General features: G+C 44.9%; 1 protein-coding gene across 1 annotated transcript in view; it reads right to left on the minus strand.

Moving 5' to 3' along the window:
* Window positions 1-7,168, minus strand: part of CACNB3 (calcium voltage-gated channel auxiliary subunit beta 3) — a 264,611-nt gene extending 257,443 nt beyond the window's left edge. Inside the window, exon 1 of the mRNA XM_040341192.1 lies at window positions 6,970-7,168. Within this exon, the coding sequence (XP_040197126.1) occupies window positions 6,970-7,011 (42 nt within the window). The 5' untranslated portion in view covers window positions 7,012-7,168. The remainder of the gene's footprint in view (window positions 1-6,969) is intronic.
* Window positions 7,169-23,634: the final 16,466 nt, after the last annotated feature.

Here is a 23,634-nt window from a genome sequence, read left to right on the forward strand (position 1 = left end):
GTAAAGTCATGGGGGGGGCATGAAGGAAGAAATATAAAAAGCTCAGTTTTACAAAGATTGAGTTTGAGAAAGTGGCATCCATCCTGATATGTCCTTCAGTAAGTTTGAGATCCGTGAGGAGATCGAGGGGGTTAGTTGAGTAGTGGAGAAATAGATCTGGGTGTTGTTGGCATATAGGTGGTATTGGAAGCCATGGGAGATTATCAACTGGCTCAGGGAAGAGGTATAGAGTGAGAATAGGAGGCGCCGAAGGACAGAGCCTTGGGGTACCCCAAGAGAAGGAGGAAGAGGAGCGGAGGAGATGGAGTTGTAAGTGAAACTGAAAGTGAGCTGAGATAGGTAGGAGGAGAACCATTATAAGGCAGAATCACGGAGGCCAAGGGAGTGTAGTTTGCTGAGGAGAAGCAGGTGATCAACTGTGTCAAAGGCAGCAGAGAGGTCTAAGAGTATGAGTATGGAGTAATGGTCATTGTTTTTAGCAGTTAGTAGGTCATTGGTGAGTTTTAGTAGGACAGTTTCATTAGAATGTTGTGGGCAGAAGCTGGACTGTAGGGGGTCGGGAAGGTTGTTGTCCATGAGGTAGCGACTCATTCAGTCATGGACAAGGCGTTCGATGAGCTTGGAGGCAAACGGGAGCAGGGAGATGGGACTTAAGTTATTCAAACAGGTGGGGTCTAGTGAGGGTGTTTTAAGTATGGGGGTAACCAGTGCATGTTTGAGCGGAGAAAGAAAGGTGGCAGAGGAGAGGTTGAAGTTGTGGGTTAGGAAGTTGAGGATAGAGCGAGAAGGTGGTCGCAGTAAATGAGGGGACAGGGTCCAGGGGACAAGTAGTGAGGTGGGCCATGGAGAGTAGTTTATCAACTTCATCAGTGGTAACTGGGCAAAAGGAGGAGAGTATTGAGTATGGTGTTGGACCTGATGTGTTGGGTAGGGGAAGAATTTGAATGCTGGATATCTCCTTGCGAATTGTGTCGATTTTGCTTTTGAAATGGTTGGCAATCGGTTGGACAGTAAGCAAGTTGGTGGGGGGGGCAGTGGGGGCTGAAGTAAAGAATTAAGGATAGAAAAGAGTTGATGAGGTTTGGATGAGAGGGTTTGATTAGAGTGTTGTAGTAGGTTTGTTTAGCAGTGTGGAGGCAGGAGTTGTATTTGAGAAGGGCAGATTTGTAGAGGGTAAAGTCTTGCAGGGATTTAGATTTCCGTCATGCTCGCTCAAGAGCACGGTTTTGTCTCTTGAGACTTCTGGTGTCATCTGTTTGGCAGGGTTGTGGCAGATGGGGCCTGGTTCTGCATGTAGAAAGAGGAGCAAGAACATCTAGGGAGGAAGTGGTTAGGTCTGGGCAGGACAGGGGTGTGGTTTTGTCCTAAAGGCAATTAGCCTAATGTGTGTTTGAGTTCCTGCTTGCCGTGTGCTACGTCTGTCTCTGTTTTACCGATGTTGGCTTGTTCTCGACTATCCCTGTCTGCTTGTGACCTTGACCTTTGGCGTGTCCTTTGTTTGCTAGTCGTCCCGACCTTTGGCTTATCCCCCCACTATCTCTTGTATCCTGAGCTGCTAATTCCCTTCTATCTTCTACAGCCTACTGTGAGCGTGAGTTGGGGGACTCTGGGGGCCGCGACCTGGATCCAGTTGCAGCCCAGTCCATCCTCACCACTAGAGGCTCTGGTGAACACCTGCTGGATCTTAGACTCCGCGCCCTGGGCAATCTTAGGCTCTAGCTCCCTGTGGGATCCCTGTTAGTGCTCCAGTGGACCTGCCTTCCTTAGCCACCCAGTATTCCGTCCACAGCAGTCAGCCGTAGGGTCCACTACCTTAGCAGTGCACTCCTGACACCAATGGTGTGCATTTGTCACCTGACCGGAGATGACCTGACAATAGGCCTACATGCAAAAGCAGTCTTATTGTAAACCTGCAGAAGGACTTCTTGGTATGGTGTAGATTTGTCCCAAAATGGTAGGCAGAATGTACTTTCCACAAGTTTAAAAAAAAAATCCAGCTAATTAAATCTCTGCTGCTTTATTATATGTTTACGTTGTTTGCAAATATTTTTAAGCAGTTCAGACTTTTTTTGTTAAAAGAATAGTCATGCAATATATAAAAAACATTGCCTCTTGAATTATGAACTTCCGACACAGGAACTCTTTCATCACCAAGAACCTTTGCAGCTTCTTCAGTAGATCATGTGCAAGCCACAGATATGTTGTTATCATTGGAAGACTCCCTGTGATGGGAGCAGCTTGCCAGTATTTGTGAAGATTGCTGCAGGTTAGAGGACATCAGCAGCACTGTCCCAAAATGACAGTTTAGCTCTGGGAGAAGTGTAGATTCCTTGGGAGTAGTGTACATTCCTTCGGATAACTCAAAAGCAAATCCAAAGTAGCCCCTGCAGCAGGTGAGCTTGTGTTATTGTTATAGAACAGTAAAATGTTAGAACCCCTGTCAGGTTTTACTGCTCTCCAGGGCGAAATTTCCCCTGACATTGTTCCAGGGACCACCTTTTCATGAGACAGGAACTCTCCATAAAACAGCACAGAAGTCAAATGTTTTCTTTTAGTTATGTAGGGGTGATATTAGAACCCCCTAAGCTTTTTATTGTTGTCTTGGTTACTTTCTATCTGGTAAAGTGTTTTCCAGAGAAAAAAAAAAGTTTTGGCTGTAGATACACTTTTCAACATAGATGGCTACTGCAGCTTTTAAAGTGACTTCATTAATGTTAATAATGACCTTCAAAATGATACTTAAAGTTTCTCAAACAAAAAATTGTCTACTTTATTCCAAGTTTTGCACTTAGGATCAGTGGTATAACACAAATATACTGATTGAAATAAGGGGGGGGGGTGCACGTAAGTGTAGTATGATAACACCACAATTTATTGCACAAGCTAATGCACTTACAGGATGGAGGAGATAACATGCATGTCTATTGTCAAAAACATCATCCTCGAGGGGTGCCTGCAATCCAGAGGCTGAGCTGGGACACTGGATGCATCCAGGAAATCCAGGGGATCCAAGCTGCCTGACGCGGACCACGCTAGAGGAAATTACGTCACCGGATGGGCGGGCTCTGGTCATAGAGAGGACGGAAAGTGTATGGCTACTCGCTCGGAGCACACAGCTCCTTCTACTGGCCTCTGGATGGCTGCCACCTGAACTATTATCAACTCATTATAATTGTCTTGGACAACATATGCCTATACCAAGGACTATAACACTAATTGTCTTTACACTGCAAATCTATCTATTTGTTATGCACTGGTGTGTTTCTATTATCTTTTATAACAAAACCATACTGCTTCCTGTATCATCCACATTCCAAGTGAAAATTTGTGTTTGTGCAGGAACTGTCCAATTACATTAGTGATTTCACATCTTGTTATTATACAGAAAAATGTACCACACATATGGTAAATGGTGTGAAAATATACTGTATAAAGTTGTATTCATTTTAAAGCAATTACTGTCAATTTACAGTTAACATTTCAAGTCATTTCAAGAAGGCCTTTTCACCCATGTCCATTATTAGCTGGCCTTAGTGACCTCTATTTATGTACAAGACTTTAACAGAAAAAGATCAAATCCTGTTTTGCCCGCCAAGGCTAAAATAATGGCAGTGTTTCTAATAAGCTGGCCACACACTAGCAGAATTTCATTAAGACATTTTAATTTTAGGAATGTTTATTTGATTTTCTAATTGTTAGTGGTATCCATCATATCATCAAAAGTACTTATGAAAATTAAACTAGCATATGATCAGTTTAACCATATACTGTATATGTATAGCTGGGTGCAGTCAGTTCTGTCATTCTCTGGCTCCCCTCTTGCCACCCTCCGCCAATGAGCTTTTGGAAAAAATAAAAAGTGGGCTGCAGAGCTGCAGGTGCCGGCTTGCTCATTCCCCGCTGCTGTGAACTGCGGGGATGTGCCTGTCCCTGTACTCAGACTTCCTGCTCCCCCCCTGCCTGGATCTGTGAGAGCAGGCTGTTGCCATTCTTGGCTCTTTTCTTCCTGCTCCCTCTGGCAGTGGTGGATCTGATCCAATCAGAAACCGGGGGAGGATGCCACAAAGGATGCTGGGATTTGTAGTTCTCTGGCGGGGCAGCTCAATACAAGTGAATGGGGGACAGATGGATATAAATCTTCAGGAGCCAAAAACCACTGCTGAGCTAAGAGCCGAGTCTATCTCGGGATACTGAGTGGCTTTTGCGGAGGGAAGCCACGCTGAGGAGACCTGTTGCAGGACGTGCCCCAGCTACATGAGGGAGAGAGTGAAACAGAGGAGACTTGCTGCCTGAGCCTGTTTGCCTGCATCAGAGGGAGGTTAGACCTGCTGCCAGAACTTGCCATAGACTGCACAGTATGGGAACCAGAGCTAGGATACCGAGCCACATGAGTGGGCCAGAGGTGAGAGACTGAGCCTCTGGGACCTAAAGTCTGGAACTGCCAACCGCCAAGCATGTGGAACCGGACCTGTCACCTGCCAGGCATAATGAGAAGTGATACAACACTTAACTCCTTGCTACACCCAGTTCCACATAGACTGCTCGTTACTTATCATTTGTGCAGCTATACACTCTAGTCTTAAAAGGATCGATTCTTGTGCACCACCAACAAAAGGACCCCACTTCAAGCAAGCCAATCCTAACATTCAGGCCTCGTACAGACGAGCGGACCTGTCCGATGAAAACGGTCTGCGGACCGTTTTCATCGGACATGTCTGCTAGCAGATTTTGGTCTGATGGTTGTACACACCATCAAACCAAAATCCCCGCGGACAGAATACGCGGTGACGTGACGGCGACGTGCACGAACCCGGAAGTTCAATGCTTCCACGCATGCGTCGAATCACTTCGACGTAATGCGCGGGTTCTCGGGCCAGCGAACATGTCCGATGAGTCGTACTGACCATCGGACATGTCCGGCGGACAGGCTTCCAGCGGACATGTTTCTTAGCATGCTAAGAAACATTTGTCCGCTGGAAACCTGTCCGGTCGGCCGGAAAATTGTCCGGTCGGCCCTACACACGACCGAACATGTCTGCTGAAACTGGTCCGACGGACCAGTTTCAGCGGACATGTTCGGTCGTGTGTACGAGGCCTAAGGCACCTGGTACCTGAGACACCACCACCTAGTGGTACCTCACTCAGGAAAACTTATGGATACCCATATCTGGGGTATCATTATAGAGCGCACTCAAGAACATTGATAGATATCCCAGTTAAAACTTGACCCTCATTTAGGTTTCATTTAGACATGTGGTAGGGAGGAGATGGTAAAAGCTGTGGTTTCTCCAACTGCCAGCTGGTCCTCCTCCTCTAAGTGGCAATAGAGAGCGGCGTGTTTAAAGTTTGAAATGTAGAAATTGGCGGGTGACAAGCCCAGCAAACGCTACACACTGAAACAAATGGGGATGCGCCGCAAATGCCCTAATGCATGTTTTTCAGCAAAAATGGGGATAAAACAGGTGATGAGGGGCCATCACATTACTTTCTCACCGCCTGTCAGTAGCCTCTGGAGCGCTATCCAAATGTAGATAAGGCTTCAGAGGAAAGGGAGATTTAGATGCATGTATAAATCTACCCTTACAGTTTACATTTCTTATTTCAGAAAGGCCTTCTTTACCTAACCCATTATTAGCTACACTCACCTTATGGACATGGCCTTTAAAGTAAAAAGCAAGACATGTGTTGCCATCCAAGATCAACCTAATGGCAGTGTTTCTATTCATGTATGATATTTAACAATATTTTTTTTCAAGACTAAACCTTAACCATTTTCTCAATAGTTGGAATACTGTACACCATTATGTTTAAGTTGAGGCTGGTGAAAATAACCAAAACCAAAACATACAGACGTACAAAAAGCCTACAGTCCACTGAACAAGTACTAGTCAACTATGCTATAGGCAACATAATTATAATCTAACAGAGAAACACAGCCTGGGCCTTCCATCTGTAATCTGTAGGTTTAGATAAGGAAGCAAATAAATAAGTAGTCAAATGTTCTCAGCTTTCCATTCTATAAGATTAGCTGAGCAGGACGCCATGATGACAGTCTGATGTCAGATAGGGGTAAAAAAAGCAATGCTATTATGAGAAAATATTTAAAACCGTATAAGACAACAGAGGGTAGACCATGAAATCAGGCAAGGGGCATTACGTAAGATTCAGTAATATTTACTACTTCAGGCTGCCTGGTTTGAGCGCACATACAGTAGACAAGGTTAAAGAATTCTGTAGGTAACAGTTAACAACAACCATCCCATAGCTTTGCTCTAACCAGTCACCGTGACAAGCAGCCAGCCTTCCCAGAATCAGTCATGTCTGATTATTTTTCATTCTATCTTTTGTCAGTCCTGTGTGTTGAGTGCTAAATCAACTTCATTTGTTATTTATCGAAGCCTTCTGTCATTTTCCCATTATTGCGTTGCCATTCAGTGTACCCACAGATATATGTACCCACATAGACACACACATACACTATATCTATGCACATTTGTGTTTGTATTTTCTCAGGTTTTCACCTGTTTTCCATGATACATTCAGTAACCTTGTTCTTACCAGAAAAATCAGTCATTTAGCCTTTACGTAAAATATTGTGTTTTTCATTTTATTTTTTTAAACCATAAACCCTTGAGCTACAATTACTTTACAATCCCATTTTTTTGTAAACCATTGCACCTAACTCATAATTATCTCCTTCATGAGGTCGATTTTTTTATTTTTCTAAAAATCTCCCTTTTCAATATTCTTTTATGTAAGGCTTTTCATACTAATGTTTACCCTCTCCTGCTTAATTTTTCTTTATTATCCTGAAAAAGGGAAAGCTTTCTCAAAAGCATTAGGCGCGCTATGGCTCACTGCACATCCCGAAAGGAGAGCCGTGTACCACAGATAGATTTTACCCTCAGCCCCTCATCCACATCAGCCCCAACCTTCCCCCTAAGGCAGTTAAAAAAGGCGAATGGTTACCTCATTCAGAAGAAATGTCGCACTAGAATCAGAAAAAGACATAGAAGGGGCATATATTGCCCAGAGCTGCACTCTCAAAAGCTCTTCTTACAGGCAAGGCAGACTTTGCATCCTCTGTTGATGTGCCTGTGTACGTTCATAGCCTTTTCTCTCGCTTTCCATTACACAGCCGCTCTCTACTTCCCTCCTTCCCTCCCTCTCTCCCATCTACTCCTCCTTCCATTTCTGTCAGTTCAGGTCCACCTCTTCTGTTACAATGTGGTTGAAATTATGGATCCATGGATATGTAAGTGCCAAATAATTGTATTAATGTCTTGTGGCAACAAGAAGAAAAAGCTATTGCTGTATATTCAAAGGCACCAAATGCATTTCTCTTTTTTGATTATACAGAAACAGAGCCCCTGGCACTGAAGTCTCCTATGCTTCTTTTGTGATGCCACTCACAAGAATCAGCAGTTTCATTGCTGGAGGCAACATTGAAACCTCTATTCACAGTTTTTTTGTTGCAGATTTATGTTCTTAAAGTGAATTGAAGATACTGCATTTTTACAAACAACATCATTTTTGGTTTGCAGCTTATCTCAACCATCAATAGTATTACAAAACAATGTTTTCTGACAAAGTGTAAAAATGATAATATGAGCCATAAAACATTTTGATAAACCATAAAACAATTCTAAACATATATGAACCCTGATTGGTATACTAAATTGTTATCTGGATATAGTGCTATACCCATGATTTTTTGTTTACTTAGCAAGAACACAACTGGAACTGAAGAATTTCTCGAAATATGAAAAATCAGAACAAGGGTTAAGAATTATAATGTAAATGTAAACCAAGCATTTGTTCATATGTGTCAAAAGTATCATTCATTTTTACAGAAAAAGGGTAATTTTCAACATCATAAAAAGTTAATGGTTTTAGATTATAAAAACACATGAAACAAACATGCAGAACAATCCAGACATTTAAAAAAAAATCCCTATGTAATTTATATTCTGAGTTGTTTTTAGATACCCCTAATAAAGAATTTCCACCTTGAAATCACTTCAGCCCTCATTGATAAGTACTTAGGGCCAGATTCACAAACAAATGCGGCGGCGTAACGTAACCCGTTTACGTTACACCGCCACAAGTTTTCAGCGTAAGTGCCTGATTCACAAAGCACTTACCTGTAAACTTGCGGCGGTGTATCGTAAAGATGTCCGGCGCAAGCCCGCCTAATTAAAATGGGGCATGTACCATTTAAATTAGGCGCGCTCCCGCACCGAACGTTCTGCACATGCTCCGTTAGTAAATTTCCCGACGTGCTTTGCGCGAAATTACGGCGCCCCGACGTGTTTGTGAATGGCGACGTGCGTAACATACTTACGCCGACGCGGGAACGACGGCCATACTTTAACATGGGCTGTGTAAAGTTAAGGCATGAAAAAACATGACTAACTTTGCGACGGGAAAAAAAGACTTGCGACAACGTAACGAACGCGCGCACCTTCGTGGGTCGCCGTAAAACCTCATTTGCATACCCGACGCTGGAAAACGACGCGAACTCCACCCAGCGGCGGCCGAAGTATTGCATCCTAAGAGCCGACGGTGTAAGTCAATTACACCTGTCGGATCTTAGGGCTATCTATGCGGAATCAGCCGCATAGATACTCTCAGAGATACGACGGTGTATCAGGAGATACGCCGTCGTATCTCTTCTGTGAATCTGGCCCTTAGAAACTAAGGCTAGTGTGAGTATTTCAACATCTTTTAATATGTTTTCATCCAAGTACTGTAGAACCTAAAAGTGTAGTGTGAATTCTATTAGTGGTAAGTGTCCTCACTTTGAATAGCACATGAAAAGGGTAGCTTAGGATACCATAAGAACTTGGTGGAGATACATTTTAAAACTATGCCCCCTCTATTATCAATAGGTGGAACACGGGTGTAACTTAAAAATATACTACTATATTTGTTTATCTACTGTAAGACTAATGACGAGGTTTAAACTATAGGATGAATGCACATCTTTGAGCAGTTCATTTGAAGAAATCTTTTTTTGGTTTGTTCTTTTATCTCCCCCATAAAAATGTTTGTTACCTGTTGATCTAGCTAGTATATCCACTATTTTTCCACATTCTGGAACATGCCAAGCAATCTGGTAAAAGTAGCCGTTAATAAGGCTAAACAATTTTTACTGGTGGAGGGTGTTGTCCTTTTGTGCCTGTCATTTACATGCCTCCCTAGAGGCATTACATTAAGCAGGCTGGGCTCACAGTACTCCAGGGCTGAGTGGTGCTCACATGTCATTATGCGCGCACTGCTCAGTATTAGAAGAATATCTGCCCCTGGCTGTTGGAAGAAAGAGAGGAGTCTCCTGTGACGTCACCAGATTGGATTAAATAATTGTGAAAAAGGTATTGAAGCTTTTTTTTTTTTTTTAAATCAAATTTTTTTTGGAGGGGTTTAGGGGGTTGGATGCATAGGGGGGGGCTGGAATTCCTAGAGTTGGCTTTGTGTCCATAGATTCACTTTAAAGCAGCGCCATGGCTTCCAATGGAAAACATATGTACTACAGAACTAATTATAAGTGTATCTACACTTACAGCTTTCTCTTTGTCTTTCTGCAAGGTTTTGCAAATTCCTGTTGTTCTTGGCAGTGAAGTCCACCTAATGTAGCTTCCTGTGATGGTGTGGCAATGATGCTGCACTGAATTCAGGCTGTACTTTAAAGTGTGAAGTGGCGACTAGACTGGAGAAGAGGAGGCCACGTTCACAATTAGTGTGGTTAGTATGGCATGTGGAAATTTGATAGGACATGTATGTAGTGCCATATTGAAGAGAACCTTGTAATGTTCCCTTAATGACCCAAGTCCCTATACTGCCCCACCATAGGAAAACAATAACACAGGTAGAGCTGAGCGGGGATACAGATGAGGTATGGAACAGAGCTCATGGATGTTGACTAATGTGTAATATGCTACACAAACAAATGCTGGGAGTGCATGGGGTAGGGCCACTGTGACCTGGAGAAATTCCCACATCTTCTCTGCTGTAGTGGATTTTCTGCCACCAGCTCTTTGAATAACGGTGTTAATAATGGGGTGCAGAAAAAAAAGAGCATTAGTTGGCCTGACTTGCTCAACAGAAATGGGGGACGATCACAGCAACAATTGTTAGGACTGCTAGTACTATTTCACCAGCGTTTAACCACTTGGCGTCCACGCTATAGCCGAATGACGGCTACAGCACGGACCTGAATTTCCGGGAGGCCGTCAATAGACGTCCTCCCATTTTCTCGCTCCCTGCCCGCCCTGCATGCCAATGACAGCTGATCACGTGAAGTAAACAAAAGCTCGGTAATCATTTTTTTTTCTCCTCACGCTGGCAGCATGAGGAGAAAAAAAAGCCGATCACTGGCTTATGTGCAAGGGACATCAGTCCTGAAGAGGAAGGAGGCACATCTGCCTCATCTGTGTCCACAATTACCACCTGCCAGTGCTACCTGCCAGTGCCCACAGTGCCCACCAGTGCCACCTATCAATGCCCACGAGTGCCACCTATCACCAGTGGTGCCAATCAGTGCCTCATTAGCGCCACCTAGCAGTGCTGCCTATCAGTGTAACCTACCAGTGCTGATCAGTGCCCATCATTGCCACCCATTAGTGCCCATCACTGCCACCCAGCAGTGCCCATCACTGCCACCTATCAGTGCCCATCACTGACAGCTATTAGTGCCACTTCTCAGTGCCCACCAGTGCCACCTATCAATGCCCTTTAGTGCCACCCATCAGTGCCACCTCTTAGTGTCACCTCTCAATGCCCACCAGTGCCCCTATCAGTGCCCACCCTTGCCGCCTTATTAGTGCCCATCAATGCAGCCAATCGATGCCCATCAGTGCAGCCCATCGGTGCCCATCAGTGCAGGCTATCGGTGCTCATCAGTGCAGCTTTTATCAGCGTACATCAATGAAGGAGAAAAATTACCTGTTTGCAAAATTTTATAACAAAATATAAAAAAATAATAAAAAATGTGGTCTTTTTATTTTTTTTAAACAAAAAATAAAAACCACAGAGGTGATCAAATACTACCAAAAGAAAGCTCTATTTGTGGGAAAAAATTATAAAAAGTTCATTTGGGTACAGTGTTGTATGACCACGCAGTTGTCATTCAAAGTTTATCAGCGCTGAAAGATGAAAATTGGTATGGGCAGGAGGGGAGTTTAAGTGCCCAGTAAGCAAGTGGTTAAGGAACAATAAAATTAATTATTAATAAACTATTAAACCAAGTAGGGGAGCTTAGGATGGATTGGAGTGGTGCCAATCAGTTTGTTGGCAGTCCATAGTGGCAGCTGTTAATTATAGTAAAGTTAAGATATAATGAGGACATGTAGTACATTTTTCGTTCATCTATGCATGTACGGATGCATGTTTTAAGGTGGAATCGACAGAATGTAGTTACTGAATGAATGTGAGATTTAAATAAGATCCATATGAAAAGGGCTTGGGGATCTGAACGTACTTGTTTTTTTTTTAGAAAAGTAATTATTATTTCATGTAGAGAAACAGACTGAGAAGCAAGATGCCACAAAAAAGATGAATAGATCAAGACCTGAGAGAATATCTGAGTATCATCTTCATTGAAGTGGTACTGAAATCCAGATGAGCTAATCAGCTGGCACAGACCATAGATAAAGAATGAGAAAAGAAGAGTTCCAAGGACAGAGGCAAACCAACAGAGGGCAGGAAAAATACGGGGCACTAAAAGTTTATTACATTTAAGAAGAAAGGAGTCTGGATTAATACAGAGCAGTCAACTTTGTGAAATTTGGAGAACAGATCAAGAAAAGTAAGAATGGAGTGCTCTTTGGACGTTGCAATAGGTAGATCATGAAACCAATGGGAAAAGCAAACATGAGCCAGCACTTATAGGTTCCCAGACACTTAACTGTATGCAATTGTGCTGAAAAAAATGTTTGTGAACATTATTAAAATATCTACCATTATTAAAGCCAAACTCCAAGCAAAAAAATAAATATACAGATGAAATTCATATAGTCAACTGTTTAGCTGTCCAAGGATTGCCATTTTTGTCTATCCGGAGATTTACACAACTGTGGCACACAGCACAATCCTACCATTTTTCATTTCCCTAAGGGCACCTAAACTTTCCCATAGACTTCTATTAGATCAGTCATTTTGGTTATGTTTTCTGAAAGCACACCGAAGATGCAGCATGCATCAAAAAACACCCACTCTAATATAAGTCTATTAACCTGCAAGTAAACCACGATTACACTGGTGTGTGCCCACACTCCCAGATAGCAAGGATAACTTGGCACACATTTCTGGCAGTGTTGAATTGTAAGTCTGGTAGCTTGCTCCATATTTTCACTGGCAAGTTGTACCCTTGCAGAGCACTTGAAGCACAAGTTCTAGTTGACACTTTTCCAATTTCTAGCAAATTTGCTTGGCAAGTCTCTAGCAAGAGCAAAGTTGCAGTAGTGAGTCTACAGCAAGAGCTCTGCAAGTCTACAGCATAAACATTCAGCCACAGTGAACCCTGTGGTGGAAAGACTATTGCACAGCATAACTGAACCAGAATTTGCAGCAGACTTGCAGAATGTTTGCAAAGAAAGTTGATCTGTAGTCACGCAATGCAGACTTGCTGCAATTGTGCAACAAACCTGTGAAGCCTGGCAAGTCTAGCAATAGCTTAGCAAGTAATTTTCAAACTTGCAGCACAATTGCTTGCTATCTGGGCTGCAGCCGAAGCGCAGCGTGGCAGTGTGAAAGCACCCTAATACTTACAGGTCTCCCCTCTGACCCCAGCCTGTGACTGGACAGTGAAAGAAGAAGCTGCAGAGTGATGAACTCATCTCTTCTATCAGCATGCTCCTTTCACTGCAGCATAACTGATTCACTACTTGTGGTGCTTCCCCCTACACAGTCTTAGGCCTCGTACACACGACCGAACATGTCTGCTGAAACTGGTCCGCGGATCGTGTACGCGCGGATTTCTGTCTGATGGTGTGTACAACCATCAGACAGAAATCTCCGGCCGGACATGTCCGGCGGACCATTTTCAGCGGACTGTCCGGTCGTCTGTACGAGGCCTAAGTCAACCTTAAAGAGGTGGAGATCTACCTAAACAACATGAGAGAAGTCAAAGATCAAAGTGCTGCCTTCTCACACCTGATTTAAACCTCTAATTGCTAAACATGTGCAGAATGGAAAAATGTGTTTATTTTCGCTTTGTTTCAGATAGATTCTTTATGTTACTAATTTAGAATTCATTTTGTTATGGAATTCATTTAGTTTGGGTTCAGAATTTGTTTTGTTTCCTTAAATATGGTTTCGTTTTAGTTAAAATTTGTTTAATTTATTAATGTTCTAATGAATTCCAACTTTTCAGAACGATTAGAATTCGGAATGGTCGAAAAACGATCAACCGATCCAAATTCTGTGTAAAGAAATAGCTGGTTGTTAAACAGCGGGCCTGGAATCCGGCCGCCCGCGTCCTTAACAATTATGAGTCATCATCAGTCAGTGGGCTTCCCCACTGACAGATAAATGTAAAGAAAAGAATGCCAGCATTGCCCAGTAATAACAAAATGTTTAACAATAGTTGGAGCCCCCCTCCCCCTTTGGGTCTGGTATGGATTTGAAGGGGAACCCCAAGCCAAAATATAAAAAAAAGGTGTAGAGCCCCCCCAGAATCCATACCAGACCGAGCCTGTCAGATCAGGAAAGGGGAGGGGACTAGCGAGAGCCCCCACCTCAAAGCACCTTGTCCCCATGATGATAGGGACAAGGGCCTCTTCCCGCCAACCCTGGGCTGTGGTTGTCAGGGTCTGCAGGCAGGGGGCTTATTGGAATATGGAAGCCCCCTTTAACAAGGGGGCCTTAGATCCCAGTCCCCCCTCATGTGAATGGGTATTGGGTACATCGTACCCCTACCCATTCACTAAAAAAGTGTGAAAAAATTATAACTATAAGAAACAGTTTTTGACCAAACCATTAATATAAATAAATAAATAAATAGTGTCCCTCAATGTAAATCCATTGTCACCTGCCAGACCCAAAAATATATAAAAAAAAAATGCTTTGCCTCCTGGGAGGCCTCCCGCCGTCTTCCCGCTCTGCGCTTTGACAGTTCTTATATAGGCAAAGGCCAGGGCCACCCGCCTATGTCACCCAGTGGCACCGTCCCCTTCTGACAAAGTGACGTGGGTGACATAGCTGGGTGGCCCCGCCCCTTGGTTATATGACAACTGTCATTGCGCACAGTGGGTAGATGGCTATTTTTTGGGTCCAGCGGGCTTCGTGATTGATGATGATATACATCGAGGGACACAATTTTTTTATTTTTTAATAAAGGACTTGTGATAAACTGTTTCTTGTGACTATTACTTTTTTACACTTTTTTGGTGAAAAAAGCTTTGGGGCAGAGCCCCCTTGCCCCAAAGCACCCACCCCCCATGTTGAGGGCATGTGGCCTGGTTTGGTTCAGGAGGGGGGCACTTGCACGTACCCTTCCCTTTCCTGACCTGCCGAGCTGCATGCTCAGATAAGAGCCTGGTATGGATTTTGAAGGGGACCATACATCTTTTTTTTTTTAATCCATACCAGACCTGAAGGGCCTAGTGTGGACTGGGGGGACCCTACACCATTTTTTTAAACAGTTTTCCATTGTCAGGCAATGCCGGCATTCTTTTCTTTACATTCATCTGTCAGTGGGGAAGCACGTGGGTGGCCAGCTTCCCAGCCCGCTGCTTAACAACAAGCTATTTCTTTACACAGATTTTAAATCAGTCATTTGTTTTTTGACCAATCCGAATTCTAATTGTTCTGAAAAGTTGGAATTGGTTAGAAAACGAATAACCAAAACAAATTAACGGATTTCAACAAAATTTTCTACTATTCGTTTCTATATCATTTGGCGATTAGGAAACATCCGAATTTGTATTCAGATCGAAACTAATTGCACATGTCTACAGATTGCCATACAATCGTGTTGCAATTACAGTAGGTGCATTGCATTGTAATTATGGGTTTAAATTAGGTGGTGAGGAGGCAACATACCGCCTCCTCACCACCTGTCAAACACACTCAGATTGCTTTCCAGAGGAGCAGCAGTGCCTGCTGCACTTATGAATGAGCCCTTAATTGCATTCGGCAGTAGCATCCTTAGGGCTTGTTCACACATGAAGCTAGGGGGTGGTAAAACCCTGCTGTTGAGTCAGGGTTTTACAGCCCCCAATCCCTACCCCCTTTAGCTGCTGAGGCAACAGCCAAAGGTGTACACATGGCGCAGTGGGAATTAAACCCCCTGTTGCTTTTGGTGGGTACTACCGCCTGTCAATCATGACCAATTCAAGTAAACAGGGCACTCTGCAAGCACCCCGCAACTGCATGCTTCTGCTGGGTCCAAGATATTAGGGCAGGTGGTGAGAAAGCAACACAATGCTACCTGATTTTAACCCCTTGTTTGCTGTACTGCACAAGGTTGAAGGGCACTTGCAGAGCAGCCTCATTCACCTAAATGGGTCATGTTGACAGGTTCTACCAACCATGACAAGGCATTTAACTTCTGCTGCAGCTGCAACATGTGTACAACCCTGGCCACTGCAGCTAAAGGGGGAGCGGTTGGTGCGGGTGGTTGGTAAAAAAAACGTCTTAACTATAGGGTTTTACAACCTCCAAACTGCAAATGTAAATTAACCCCTCCTGTTCTGAGCCCCCTTTAAGGCTGCTTTCACACTGATTTCCTGCAGTTAACCTGCACCACAGGTGCAGCACAGACAGGGCCGGATTAACAATGGGGCTGATGGAGCTGCAGCTCCAGGCCCCTTTCTCAAGATGGGCCCATTTGCCCAAAAAAAAAAAAAAAAAAAAAAATGTTATTTTTTTTTTTAAGATTTTTTTTTTCTAAGATCGAATTTGGGGGGTTGTAGATCGATGACCAGAGGTCACAGAAACCCTACATTTGGGGTTAGGCATGGGAAGAGCTACCCCACAACTGGTTAAAATATGGGACGGCTATCATTTATGGTTCCGGAGATACGGGCCTGCTTGCACAGCCTGTCAGAAGCTACATTCAGAGCGGCCAATATAAATACAAGCTGACACACTACAGCAGACTGATAGGATCACAGTGCTTATAATAATTATTTGTATATTACTCATGGTAATTAACCCCTTGCCACCCAGGCCAATTCTGACACTTCTCTACTACATGTAAAAATCATCATTTGTTTTTTGCTAGAAAATTACTCTATGGTGGTCTTTGCACTTTTTATGTTGCAGGGTACAGAGCTGCACGATTCTGGCTAAAATGAGAATTGCAATTTTTTTGCTTAGAAGATAGATCACGATTCTCTCACGATTGTTGCGGCGTAACATCATCTTTCACATTAAAAAAAAAAAAAAAATGGGCTAACTTCACTGTTTTGTTTTTATGGTTTTTATTATTCATTGAAGTGGGCAAATGCAGTGTGACATAAAATTTTGCAGCAATTGCCATTTTATTCCCTAGAGTCTCTGCTAAAATATATATAATGTTTGGCAGTTCCAAGTAATTTTCTAGCAAAAAATATTGCTTTCTAACTTAAGAAACAAGTGTTGGACTTTAAGTGGTTAAATTTAGTTACAATGTTAGTTAGTTACAATGTTTCATTTTGTTTACAAACTTCGCAGACTGCCCAGATTTGTTATTTACACACAGAAGTGTATCCCTTTGATCTAAGAAGGAAGTGTCAGTTACAATGTTTCCTGTTAAAAACTTGGCAGACTGCCCAGATATTTTCTTTTGACAGCTGAAAGTCTTTCCACTTGTTATATGAAAGAATCAGCAAACTCTGCATTGAAGATCGTCAGGGGGGTTGAATCGAAATCACAATTTTTTTAACGATTAATTGTGCAGCTCTAGCACGGTATTTGCGCAGCAATTTTTCAAACATGTTTTTTTGGAAAAAAATGTTTCATTCATTAAAAAAACAGTTAGTTAGTTAAGTTAGCACAATTTTTTTTGGTATCCTAAGCGATGCTTTACATTTTTTTAGGTTACATGTTTAGAGTTACAGAGGAGGTCTAGTACTAGAATTATTGTTCTCGCTCTAACGATCGTGGCGTATGTAACCTGTGTGTATCTGGCTCTGATACTACCAGTGCCTACCCAGCCACTGACTAGTATCTCTCCCCAGCCTGTCCCCACACACCCTCTCACCTGCTGACCTGTGCATGGGGGAATCACTCCTGCAGTGTTATTGTGTTCTGCCAGTGCGTACAATGATCAGTGTTGCTAACTTTAGCTGGCAGCACTGATTGTTTTAAGAAAACAAAAAACAGGCTGGTTGTACTCAAGTTGATTAATATATTGACTTGTGTAAAACCAGCTAGCCCATACATAGATTGACTATGGCTGGTCTCTGCATAATTGGCGTAATTTCAATCCATGTATGACCCGCTTAACCACTACTCAGTCCCTAAATATCCTTCCACTCCTGTACATAGTGCTCACTGTCATACTCTCCACACTCCTCTCCTGTACATAGTGCCCACTGTCATACTCTCCACACTTCTCTCCTATACATAGTACCCACTGTCATACCCTACACACTCCTCTCCTGTACATAGTGCCCACTGTCATACCCTTCACACTCCTCTCCTGTACATAGTGCCTGCTGTCATACACTTCTCTCCTGTACTTAGTGCCCACTGTTGCACCCTCCACACTCCTCTCCTGTACATACTGCTCACTGTCATACCCTCCACACTCCTCTCCTATACATAGTGCCCACTGTCATACCCTCCACACTCCTCTCCTATACATAGTGTTCACTGTCATACCCTCCACACTCCTCTCCTATACATAGAGCCCACTATCATACCGTCTACATTCCTCTCCTGTACATACTGCCCACTGTCATACCCTCCACACTCCTCTCCTGTACATACTGCCCCATCATACCCTCCACACTTCTCTCTGGTACGTACTACCCTCTGTCATACCCCCTCACTCTTCCTGTACATACTGCCCATTGTCATACCCTTCACACTCCTCTCCTGTACATAGTGCTTTTTTCCGTACCCTTTGTACTCCTCTCCTGTACATAGTGCCCACTGTTAGACCCTCCACATTCCTCTCCCTCACCTGCACATACTTCCCACTTATATACCGTCCTTACTCCTCCCCTATGTCGCTTACCCACAAAAACAGTTCTTTAAAATTATACTGAATATCCTCAATGTTACCAGCTCTAGAATGGACACACTTTTGTTGGTTCAACTAAAGGAAATATCAGTTCTCATATTTGTTCTGCCCCATTATTAGTACTCCTTTAATTTTGTGATTAAAAGTGTCCCTGAAAATATTTTTTAAATGTTGGCAACTGTGCACTTAGGCACTGCCCAAGGGCCACCGTCCACCGGGCCAGTAGGGGGCCCCATGAGAGGCTCCTGGGATCCTGTGATAATAAAGCGGTAGTAAACTTTCCTGACATTACTACTTTTTAGAGGCCCTGGGGTAGGTTATGCCACAACGTACAAGTATGCACAGCATATTAGCACATTAGTGTACACTTACATTTTCAGACTGAGCCCTCCAGTGCTGCGATGAATCAGGCGGGGTCTGGACACTTCCATCTTCACCCGGTCTTCCTTCTGGGTTCTGTGCCTTTGGTCACTTGCCTTGGCTGGGCTGCGTTCATGTCATTCCCACGCATTTATTTATTATTTATTACACCCCACCCCATTCACACCTCCGCAACAAAACGCCCGACGCCGGCCGCTCGTGCCGCTGGAGGGGAGAATTCCCATTGCTGTCTATGAGATGGTTCACATCTCATAGACGCCGTACACCTGCGGCATGAAAAAAAGTCCCGGAACCCTTTTTTTCAGGCGGCATTGGCGTTCGGCCATACAAAGCAATAGGAAGGATTTGTAAAAAAAAAGTTACACTATTCGCGGCAAAATACGCCGCGTACGCGGCGTTACTTGTCGCGGAGGTGTGAATGCAGCCTAAAAGGCCCCACCAAAATCCTCAGCACCAGGCCCATGATGTTCTTAATCTGGCCCTGAGCACAGAGCATTTGTGGCTTTCCTGGATTACATGTGCTTTGCCATGGACTTCTATTATATCCTGTAGGTGTGGTGCACTTTCTGAAAGTGCACCAAAACTCCTGCATTCAGAAAGTGCACCAAACCAGCAGAAAACAATAGAAGTCTATGGCTTAGTGCAGCTAACCCGTAGGAAAGCTGCAAGTACACTGCACCGCACCCGCGGTGTGGGTAAACTGCAGCACATCAGTGTGAAAGAAGCCTTATACTATTATGCCCAGTGCATTGCTTCACACTGACCTGAAGATCTCTTCTTTCCTGCTGCTGGCACCAGACTACTCGGGATAAGAGGTGGAGTGCAGTTGGTATCACTCCACATGGGACAGGAGCCAGCACTACAGAGAAGGCATCTTGCTTCCTACTACAGCTCCAAATTTAGTAAGTTTAAAGTAGGGTTGTCCCGATACCGATACTAGTATCGGTATCGGGACCGATTCCGAGTTTTTTCGGCGGTACTCAGACGCCGATACCCCGCCCCGATACACAAATAGAATACTTGCCGTCCCCCCCCCCGCCGACCGCCGCAACCGAAGCCGCAATCCGCCGCAACCAAAGCCGCGATCCGCCGCCGTTACGCCGCATCCCCGCTACCGCCGACTGTGTAATACGGGCGGGAACATTACAGCTTTGAATCGCTGTAATGATTTGCGCATAGACACTCCCCCTTGCTCGGGTGAACTGTCCAATCCCGAGCAAGGGGGAGTGTCTATACGCAGCGCGGGGCCAATCATTACAGCGATTCAAAGCTGTAACGTTCCCGCCCGTATTACACAGTCGGCGGCAGCGGGGATGCAGGTAAGTGGAACATGGCTGGATGGGGGGAGACGCTGGATGGATGGGGGGAGACGCTGGCTGGATGGGGGGAGACGCTGGCTGGATGGGGGGAGACGCTGGCTGGATGGGGGGAGACGCTGGATGGGGGGGAGACGCTGGATGGGGAGAGACGATGGCTGCATGGGGGGATACATGGCTGGCTGCATGGGGGGATACATGGCTGGATGGGGGGGAGACATGGCTGCATTGGGGGGCTACATGACTGCATGGGGGATACATGACTGCATGGGGGGATACATCGCTGCATGGGGGGAGACATGGCTGCATGGGGGGGATACATGGCTGCATGGGGGGGATACATGACTGCATGGGGGGAGACATGGCTGCATGGGGGGAGACATCGCTGCATGGGGGATACATCGCTGCATGGGGGATACATCGCTGCATGGGGGGAGACAATGGCTGCATGGGGGGAGACAATGGCTGCATGGGGGGAGACAATGGCTGCATGGGGGGAGACAATGGCTGCATGGGGGGAGACAATGGCTGCATGGGGGGAGACGATGAATGGATGGGGGGATACATGGCTGGATGGGGGGGATACATGGCTGGATGGGGGGGATACATGGCTGGATGGGGGGGATACATGGCTGGATGGGGGGAGACGCTGGATGGGGAGAGACGCTGGCTGGATGGGGGGAGACGATGGCTGCATGGGGGGATACATGGCTGGATGGGGGGGAGACATGGCTGCATTGGGGGGATACATGACTGCATGGGGGGATACATCGCTGCATGGGGGGAGACATGGCTGCATGGGGGGGATACATGACTGCATGGGGGGAGACAATGGCTGCATGGGGGGAGACAATGGCTGCATGGGGGGAGACAATGGCTGCATGGGGGGAGACGATGAATGGATGGGGGGGATACATGGCTGGATGGGGGGGGATACATGGCTGGATGGGGGGGGATACATGGCTGGATGGGGGGGGATACATGGCTGGATGGGGGGGATACATGGCTGGATGGGGGGGGATACATGGCTGGATGGGGGGGAAGACATGGCTGGATGGGGGGGAGACATGGCTGGATGGGGGGATACATGGCTGCATCTGTGGGGGGACATGGCTGCAATATGTGGGGGGACATGGCTGCATTTGGGGACACATTTAAAAAAAGTATCGGTATTCGGTATCGGCGACTACTTGAAAAAAAATATCGGTACTTGTACTCAGTCCTAAAAAAGTGGTATCGGGACAACCCTAGTTTAAAGTAAGTATTCCCTTTGCATTGCACTCTATTGCACTGGGATGGCATGTCAGCCAGCTCATACCCCAATCTACCAGTCACCTGTCTATGATCTACTGGTAGATCAAGATCTACGGGTTGCATGCTGACCCCCGGTCTAAGTTATTTTGTTGCACAGTGCTAAAAATGGCTAATGTCAAGTCAAATACTAAAGTCTAAATGCTTAATTCAAGATGTTAAAAAAACATGAGGATTTATTAATAATACAAAGCTCCCATCCCTCTATATTCCTCTTGCTGCCACTTGTCTCTGGTAAGTGCTTGGAGATGAGACAAGCACTTGTTACCAAGCAGCCTTATCCTTTGTTAGTTACTTTGTTGGACTGCCAGAGGAAGGGGTTGCCCTGACCAGCCTTGAAGCAAGGCTTACAAAGCATGTATTACATGTACTCTGTACCCTGGTGGACAGAACACTAAAAATTAAGCAATACTTTTTCTTTTATAAGCAGAAGTACCTCTGAACCTCGGGGAGTAATGTGCTACAGTAGATATGGGCATGGAAGCGATAGTTTATTTATTAAAGGCATACATATAATACTGACAATTTATGCAGCCCCAGCCCATACTGTACATTCACAACAGGTCCTGGTCATGATTGTAACGCCTGCCTTTACAAACACATGAACTTTAATGGCATCCCAGTCTTAGTCGGTAGGGTTTATAATCGAGTTGGCCCACCCTTTGCAGCTATAATAGCTTCAACTCTTCTGGGAAGGCTGTCCACAAGGTTTAGGAGTGTGTCTATGGGAGTATTTGACCATTCTTCCAGAAGTGCATTTGTGAGGTCAGGCACTGATGTGGACGAGAAGGCCTGGCTTGTAGTCTCTGCTCTAATTCATCCTAAAGGTGTTCTATCAAGGTAAGGTCAGGCCAGTCAAGTTCCTCCACTCCAAACTCACTCATCCATGTCTCCTGTATGGCCCCATACACACGATAGAATCCATCCGCTGAAAAATCCCAGCGAATGGGTTTCAGCGGATAGATCCTATGGTGTGTACACTCCAGCGGATCTGTTTCCGCGGATATATCTCCCCTGGGATGGATTCCAGCAGATCGAATATTCGCTGACATGCTAAACAAATCTATCTGCTGGAATCCATCCCAACGGATGGATCTGCTGGTCTGTATAGACTCACCGGATCCATCCGTCCGAAGGGATCCCCCGCATGCGTCGTAATGATTCGACGCATGCGTGGAATTCCTTATATGACAGCGTCGCGCACGTCGCCGCGTCATAATCGCGGCGACGGCGCGACACGTCATCGCCAGAGGATTTTGGCGCGGATTTCAATGCGATGGTGAGTACACTCCATCGCAGAGAAATCCGCTGAAATCCTCGAGAGGATTTATCCGCGGAAACGTTCCGCTGGAACGTATTTGCTGATAAATCCTCTCGTGTGTATGGGGCCTATCTCCTGCAGGCCTTACCCATTAAAAATACCTCAGGCGTATTTTCAAGTGCTCAGGGTGGCCTTTAATAAGTATGTTTGGCAAGGGAAATCATCCCACCTTAAAAGATTATTTCTACAGTAACTCAAATTTAGGGGTTGATTGGGCCTTTTGGATCCCGCCCTATACAGTACCCCACTGCCATGCACATGACTCACGTGATTGGTGCAAACTATCCCCCTATACCCTTTGCATCTCCCCAGAACAGGATTTGGTACCTTTCCCCTTGGCCAGCCTTTCTTTGGCAGAGAGTTCTACTCTCTAGTACCCACCAATTTCATCTTTTAATGGAGCTGACACTAACTGAAATTAGTAGGTACTTTAAACTTGCAACTACACAAAACTTCCCTCCCCCACTTATGCCCATTATCGGACACCCAGATTTGGGGTACACAAACAAGGTCTTTCAGCTCCAACCGGACTCATGCCTAGTTAGAGCCACCACTTTTCTGCTCCCCCCACGTTGAGTCCAACCTTCGGACCTCTTTAGTTCTCTTACCACCTTCACCTTGGGTAGGTGGAAGCTGTTAGGCTATCTTATTTGATACAATCTCTCCAAGACCATACATGCTTCCATATACACCTCACCCCAATTCAAGACCTCTATCTTGGGGAAGGACTCTTCTTAATTTCACTTGCCAGCAGGACCCTCCGTACCTACACAAATGGGAGAGAGATTTGAATATAACATTCTCTGAGGTTTAAAAGAACTGCATACCCTTTTTTGTTCACAAATCTTCATTATGTAGCAAATACCAAGAAACCACGTATAAAATCCTGATGCAATGATATTGGACCCCTTCAGTATTGACTTCCTTGTTTCCACAACACAGCCCATTGCACTGGCGATGTGGCAACCAGGCTGGCACGATAATCCACATTTTCTGTGATTTCCTAATATCCTTCTGGCAACAGGTTTTGCAATTTGTACACAAACTCACAGATATCTCTCTCTTTGACAACCCTGCTGTAGTACTTCTCAACTTGACTCCAATGTATAGTAAGAGTTATTGCAAGTCGCTAC

Source organism: Rana temporaria, chromosome 2 (assembly GCF_905171775.1).
Source record: "Rana temporaria chromosome 2, aRanTem1.1, whole genome shotgun sequence".
In the NCBI taxonomy this organism is placed as follows: Eukaryota; Metazoa; Chordata; class Amphibia; order Anura; family Ranidae; genus Rana; species Rana temporaria.